Genomic DNA, 8,235 nt, shown 5'->3' with positions numbered 1-8,235 from the left:
TCCTGGAACGGCGCGGCCGGAGAAAACGACGGAGGATCGCGAAACAGGGACGGAAGAGCGACGTTCCTTCCGTCGTTCGACGCAAACGAGAATAGACTGCGGTCGCGTCGCATCGAAAATAGCCGGGCGGAACGTAAATTTTGATGGCGCGCGCGCCAGTGTCGTAAGTCGCGCCGCTAAAGCGGGAAAGTGGGTGACTTACACGGCCCACTCAGGGTCAAGAGTAAACGAAGACGATACTGGGTTAGGCGAGTTCCGTGCCGGCTGACTGTTCAACTTTTAAATCGTCAGACGCGAGGAGTACGATTCGAGGAGTAAAGCTAACGATGACACGAAGCGTTTTACAAGCCTTCTGTCGCATTTATGGGAAAACAGATTATATTTGTTGCAAGATCGTAATTTCTACGTGTACGTGTTTTATTGTTTATCGTAGCGAAGCTTAAAGGCCCTGATATTTGTTTGCATAGGCGTGCGTTTACCAGGATTAGATGTTTACTTTTTAACGCTAACTTTACCAAGCCGGATCGAGTGACCGCTTCTAAAATGTAGTTTAAAGCTCTACACATTCGTCGTCACGAAGGATATATCTTAACAGACACGAAGATGGTGCCACATTGGGCGTAGCCACCCACATGATAATCAAACAGATAAAAAATTCTACCAAATGTCCAAATTGGACAAATTGTGAATGTGAAATTTTAAATAAAAAAAAAACACATTCGTCGTTATTTCTTTTATCCGTCTTAACTTTATGCTAATTCACGTATCATCCGATTAATCAATTGCCGAATTTTTATCCATATAGATTACACGAAGGACGAACGAAAGAGATAACGACGAACGTACAATTTTAGACTAAATTTTGAAACCGGTCAAACGACCGGTTCTGGTAAGGTCAGTGTTGTGTTGCCGAGTGACTGTACAATGATCGGCCGATCGTTCGACATTGTACGAAACGTAACTGATACACGTACCGATGCTCGACTGACATCGATCGTGAGAGACAAAAACGCATCGTCGAGGCCAACGACGTCGAATAAAAATTCATTTCGTGTAATTTCAGCGACGAAAGCAACGGTTTTCTATTTGGTTTGGAAAACTTCGATCGAGTAGCTATGGAGATAAACGTATCTGATTAATTTTCGCGATTTATCTCTTATCAAATGTATACGCGTGCCTAAGTATACGAGAAAGACGAAAGAAATGGATTTCTGCTTGTACAGAAAGGCTTGAGAATAATTCGTTCGTAACCTCGATCTCTCGTAAGATGTTTCGCCATCTCCGGAGTTAAACGGAACACCCTGTAGATCAAAATTGAAATTTCACTACGCGATAGAATTACCCGTCTTTCGCGTCGAGCTTTTCGAATCGAGTCTCTTTGTTCGATCTTTTCCAATATTCTCGTTGATTCGCGAAATTACCTGAAAAGAGATTATTCCAATTAGCTACTACAGCTAGTGAGATCATCTTGTTATCGTCACTTTTTATGGTAGATAGGCGTAATACGTGATTCAAGCTGTGGCAATCGGAGCATGCATACGTTGAAAGCACTTGAAGGTGACCATTTAATGTTTGCTTAGCGATGAACACTTCTTATTGGCCTACTAATGTTGCTTGATTTACAGGTTTAAATAGATTGAACCTATTCGTACAGTGTTGAAGTAGTGCGCTGCAGAGACGTAATATTCGCCGCTGAAATATCCGTTTTGTCATCGAACATTTCATACAATTGCACGATGTAATATGATCGAAAAAAGTCGCGAACGAGGTGTATCGTTCGAGTTCCTGCACGTTTCTTCGACGATCTTTAAATAGTTCGAAATAGAACACATTTATGTCGCTTCGATCGAAAGGGAATTTTTCTACTCTTTGAACTGTATCTATCCCAATAGCGCGTTGAAAAAAAAACAGGATAAAAAAGAAAAAGATAAGGTAGAAAGAGAAGAAGAAAAAGAAGAAAGGACTGGGTTGAGAAAAAAGCGATAACTCCGGCGAGTGCACGCAACCTGCGGGAAGTCCTTGGGATCGTTACGGAGAAGCAGAAAAAAACGAACTGACCCGGAAGCTGCTGGCGCATCAAAGCAGACGGAAGCGGTTGAGTATAATTTGCAAGAAAGCAGCAAGTCGAATTGCACCGTAAAAGTGACCCGTTGCGGTACGAGTGCACCGAATATCGACTTTCGACCGAGGCAAAAGTAACACACGCGATATACTCGACGAGATTACGCTTTAACCCGGTCTGGTGTACTTCGCCATTGAGCAAAATTAAAAATTGAAAAATCAATTTTTAACGTTTGCGAGAATTAATACGGTGAAGTATATCGAAGTATATTACAATATAGATAGTAACGATATTTTTAATATTTCTAACATTTTTTGGTATTTCTTAATAACGAAACGCGATACTTGTCGTAGGATATTTCCTATCTCCCTTTTTTCCATATACATTCCCCTTGTGTAAATATTCTACTAACAGGTTTTAATATAATCTCCTACGACCGGAATTTGCTTTGCTTATCAGAGAAAACCACCAATATGATTACAGTTTCTCAGATTACAGTGCTTCGGGTCGAAAACTGGGCACGGACAAACTGATCGGTATAATTGTATAGTAATAAAATACGTTTTGGATGGCGCAGTAAGAAATGAATCTGAAGAAATGATTTAAAAACACGATCGACAAAAATACAGATGCGAAAATCTCGAGAGAAATATTTTTTAGATATCTTGTCATCTTTTTCGTTGATTCTAACAAGCAGCCTCGTTAATTCTATTCTTTGCTTAGAAACGTACAAGCGTTTGCTGATTTATACAGAATTATACAGAATTTAATTATAAAATTACGGATGGAAAAAAAAAGCTGTAGCGAGATTCTATACTTGAATCAATAAAATTAAGCTACGAATAAGATGGAATTAAGCAATGGAATTGATTCTTAAAAATGAAATCCTTTTGTGTTACTTCGGAAGCATTTTTATTCCCAAATTATGTCTTAAGTAAACTGCGAGTTAGATAAAAAAGGAGAAGGTTTTTCTCAACCGATAAAAGGATTATCGCGATTAATTGAAACGACGATATCTAAAATCGGATAATTCGAATAATAAATAATTTGAATCGATAATCTATCGTATCCCTCGGTAGGTGATTTTTTAGTCGTTGATTTATTCTTATTATATATTTTTTATTCTTTATTTTAATAACACTCGTGTCTCATTGTTACAAATCGATCAAAAATTTCAAACGCTGATAAGCTACTATGAACTACTCGACGAGATACTAACGACATAAATATTAATTTATTTAATTGTTACGATATGCGAAACTTCGTGATACCGTATCTTAAAGAAATTTATGAATTTCAAACTATTTACTAGAACACATATTCGATTTTGTTTATTCAATTTCAATTAGAAATATAACAAATGAAAAAATGAACCTGCTGTCAGCGTACAAAGTAGGTATATTAACTGAAAATAGTACGCGTAACTTTATTCCATACTGTTTCACCATAACTTCTTATTATACAGAGCTACTTTTAAATAACATTTTTACACGAGATAAAGAAAACTAATAGATTGAATAAATGCACTCGTGACTCTCAGATTACGCTAAACAGTATAGTATTCGTTGCTGATTTATTGACTGTAATAAATGAATGTCAGGGGGGAGCATTATTTATTGTCACGATAACAATGTGCTATTGTACCACATATTGCGATAATTTGATCGTCCGTAATTTTAATTATAGATACGTATTTCTATTAACTTCCATTTTATGCTTGTGCATAAATTAAACTAGGTACGAATTAAATTAAAAGTTTCATTTCAAGAATATTCGTAGAACGAACAACGTACATAGAAAAAATAATAATGTTCAGCTGCATCTATTACTCTACGATTTCGTTTCGTTCTTTCTGCTAACTAAACCTCCAAACAGACTATGCTCGTCAAAGATATAATTGTTAAAAAAATATATTTGTAATATATACAGGGTGATTGGTAACAAGCGAGAAGGGGGTGATTCTACGCGAAAAAAGAAGTCGAAAATATAGAATAAAAATTTTTCGTTCGAGGCTTTGTTTTCGAGAAAATCGACTTTGAATTTTCGGTGGGTACGCGTGCGGTGCGTTATAACGGATCTCGCTGTAGATCGTTGTCTCGATGGAAAAATTAAAAAAAAAATCCCCCCTTTCCGCATGTACCACCAGTTACCAACCACCCTGTATATTTACAAAAGAAAGAAAAAAATAACGTCAACGTATATTTATTAAAAAAAAAAAAAAACAATTTGCCGTAGGAGAAAGGGGTGACAGAAATATAGCGCGTAACATCTACTTTACATTCTGCAAGTTTTGCAACCAAATTCCTATTTCTCCGCCAAATCCTGAAATAAACTACTACTACTACTACTATTACTCTTACTATTACTGCTACTATCACCAGAAATTTCACTATGAAGCAACGAACAAACAATTCTACGAATAGTTTCTGATTATTTTATAACTGTCGTATTCGGGTCATCGAAAGTTTTACGATATCGAATATCGTAGCGTGCGAGAAAGTGGTTGGAGTAAGTGATCCCTAAATTACTGGAAGCCATGCCATCATTCCTGTCTCTATTATTATACATCACGAAGAATACTTATTCTATTTGCATTATCATTGTTGCAGAGTTTCGTGAATCAATCGCGTCGATGAATCGAACGACGTAAAATTAATATTGCCCTGTTGTTTACGTGAAAAGATAAACACGGTGTCCTTGAAACAGTTGAAAAGTCGTGGATACCATTACGCTGTATGTAAATGCTGTATACATGTAATTATAATTTTAATATAAACGACTATACGTCTGCGATCGTTTCTTCTATCGTTCTTTAATTCGGATAAATAATTTAAAAAGGGAATTTATAATCGAGCTTGGCATCGCGTTATACATACATATAAACGTATAATTACGTTACTTTGCATAATGCATCGTTATAATTTCCGTACAAGTGTTTATCGACGGAGAGAATTCCGCGCTATCGACTTTAAAATCAACGCTAGCCTCGGCCAGTGTTCCTTTGTGAAAAGAAACTTCGGTTTAGTAATTCCATGCATAAATTCCACTTCCGACCGCACGGCACACTTTCCGCGCCAAGTTTCCTATCTACGTGTGTTACAAAATACGCCCACGTTTCGATAATATGTAAAGGAGAGGTGTCGCAATGATAACGTTCGCCTTATCACTCCTTACCGATTGTAATTAAACGCCATGTGAACTAATGGAAACGCGATACGTATGCACAGATCGAGCCAGTTCACTTTCATAAACAAATTCCGTCGTAGCCCGATAGAAAATACATTTTTCGCTCGTAACATGTAACTTTCTTTGTTTGTAAACAAGCTTACACTGTATCTAACCTGTTAAATGTATTAAAAATTTGTCGAAAGTTATAGAGCGATAGAAAATACTTTATAAATCAATCTGTTATAAATCCGTCCAACACTAACCTACCTTACCAGACCCGGTCAAACGACCGGTTTAATTTAAAATTGTACGTTTATTGTTATCTCATTTACTCGTCCAAATTAATGTACATCCTTATATCATCCGATTGATTAATTTTTCAATTTTTGTTAATATACAGTTAAATAAAGTTAAATATTATTCTCGATACTTGATACGAAGTCTAATATTTAATAATTCATGTAATATCGATATCGCGTTAATAGGTATTCAATACACATTAATGCATTAATGTTTTGCGCTGTTCGTTTGTCGTGTTATGCATACATTTTCCTCTAAATGTAAATGTAACAATAAGCGTTGCAATAAGCGATTTGCAACGATATATATATAATACTGACATTTTATGAACAACGTCGAAAATATTACTGATCAACTGTCATGAAAAAAGTTGCAGCTAGTAAGTAAACAAACATGGTGGATAGTCGAAAGAATATGGCTCGTCGTTAAGGTTAGTGCGACCAGACGCTATGGGCGCTTCGATTTGAGCAGCAGCCATCGGTGAAAATTTTCACGACCTCGAGCAACTTGGAAACGATTCTCGCGACTACTTTGGCCACCGATATACATACACGTTATTTCAGCCAAGCAGCACTATCCGCAAGAATTACGATGCCTGTTAAATTACGAAAGACACGGGCAATAACATTCCTCGCCGATAATTACGGTTGCCATATTACGACTATTCGTTGTTACAAAAGATCTATTAGCCGCATCTGCATGAATCGCGTTCGCCGGACGCCTTCTTTTCCAACGAAACGTTTCTATTTTATTCCACAACGTTTCCTAGACGCACCTTGCGTTATCCTCTTAATTAATCTGACTCAAAGTCCGGCCATAGATGTAACGCCTTGCTCGTAAGAGCACGTAATACTGCGAAAATACACTATCATCGATCAGCAGACCGTATACACGGTGCCCGAGTAAATATACGTATAAACATTCCTGGATCCCGGTAATTCGAGCGATTCAATGCGTGCACCAGTGCCATTAACACGGCGCACGGCGCTAAAATACTTACGACGAGCCTCTTTAGGCCTTACGATTGTAACATTTATTTAATTAAATATATATGTATATATATAGTAATTTTGAATGTTTATTGTTATGTAGAAATCTTTTTATTTTCGATAGAGAAACAGGAAATCTTCCAAAATCTTTCTGACATTTATATAAAAACTAATCAAATTTTATGTGTGTAGATTATATATACATATATACGCGCCATTATATACAAGTGAATCTATCTTATCTGCTAGCATACAACTCGTGTTTTGTATTGTTCCGTTATTGCGTTATCTTTTTAGCTTTAGTTTTGATTCCAGTAATTATTATGAAGAATTTTTGCCGTGCAACAGGCAATTACATGGCCGTCTGTTACTCTAAATAAATAAGTAAACAAATATCAATGAAAATATCAATGAAATACGACTGATCGAATTGAGGCCAGAGATCTCATGAAAAAAATTGTACAAATGAAAGAAAATTGATTCTTGGGTCTAAAACGACTCATCGATGGCCGTGTCAGGCGTTGAAAATTGCTCGCGGATCATTATTTTCCTCTATAGGAAGACTTACGCTAACGAAATACAGCAATGACGGCATGTCTGCGTGCATTACCCGAACTGGAAGTCGCGAATCGACCGTAAGCGACATTTACATCATCGATACGTGGAAACTGCGCGAGAGATGCAGGCTAGAAAGAGAGAGCACGGTAGAAGTTGCGTGCAGCATCGAAAGACATTCGCAAGAGGTTAATGCGATGCGTGTTGCATCGAAAAATCGTTACATCAATAGTGTTAGTGGATATCATAGGTAAGGCATACCCATGAAGTATGTAATTGTGGAACGCCCACGCATTAGAACACGCGCTCGACCACCGCACTGATCAGAAACCTCGGTAAGGTTACGTTGGATATATGGTTTTCAACACAGGTTTTGATGGTCGACAAAAAATGTACCTTAATTCCTTTAACGCTAGAACTATAACTAGACTATAACTAAACCTGTGTCAAAGAGATCCAACTGATAGATATATATCATTAAAAATCCTGAAAAATCTACTATTGCAAAATACACTGCGGATATTTATGCGGAAATTCATATTTTGATGAGTATCATTTAAAAAAGAAGGAGAATTATTAGTAGAGAATTGTCGTAGCCACTAAGAATTACAACGAGTATTATATTTTCGATATTTTACGCATTTGTCCGTGTTCGTATTTTTGCACCATTAAATTTCTCATAAATGCATAATAGTCCACAGGTCAGTTCTAAATCTGAAAGATCGTAAAACTGCAGCAAATCGAAATTGCACATTTCGTCTATTATGATAGTTCTAGCGTTAATGAAGGGAACGTGTATGTATGCAAGCGAAAATTTACCTCCTCGAGGGATGTGATTGTCTGTCTGCATTGTGGCATCCGCGAGACGAAGGTGGATGTCGTAGGCGAATTGTAATCCTCCCTCGTCTCCTCGACGAACTCACTTACGGCGATTAGGCCCGGCATTTTTTCCCTCTTTCTACCTATATTGGCCGAAATTATGGGGAGCCCCCGAAATTTGTCACCGGTCTAGCACTGTTAGTGCCGTTACACACTCACTTCACTCGTCAACACCACTCACTTCACCGTTTCTCCGGTGCGCACCATAAATTCCGCGGGAGGGCTGTCACCTTCTGTCTCCTCCCAATGCCGTTTCCCGTGACGCACGGTAAACGTCGTCCC

At 37.5% G+C, this 8,235-nt stretch overlaps 1 protein-coding gene across 6 annotated transcripts in view; it reads right to left on the bottom strand.

The window, feature by feature from the left end:
* Positions 1–8,229, bottom strand: part of LOC100749521 (arfGAP with SH3 domain, ANK repeat and PH domain-containing protein) — a 52,172-nt gene extending 43,943 nt beyond the window's left edge. For 3 of the 6 annotated variants that reach the window (XM_012383949.2, XM_012383950.2, XM_003488272.3), the window contains exon 1: positions 7,894–8,229. In XM_012383949.2, coding sequence (XP_012239372.1) covers positions 7,894–8,019 — 126 coding nt within the window. In that variant the 5' untranslated portion in view covers positions 8,020–8,229. Of the gene's footprint in view, positions 1–2; positions 98–7,893 lie in introns of those variants that run through there. The other 3 variants (XM_024366585.2, XM_033320038.1, XM_024366586.2) reach the window with 1 other exon arrangement.
* Between the last annotated feature and the right edge of the window lie 6 nt (positions 8,230–8,235).

Source organism: Bombus impatiens, unplaced genomic scaffold (assembly GCF_000188095.3).
Source record: "Bombus impatiens unplaced genomic scaffold, BIMP_2.2 scf_0225, whole genome shotgun sequence".
NCBI classification, from domain to species: Eukaryota; Metazoa; Arthropoda; class Insecta; order Hymenoptera; family Apidae; genus Bombus; species Bombus impatiens.
This window is presented reverse-complemented; position numbering and strand designations above follow the sequence as displayed.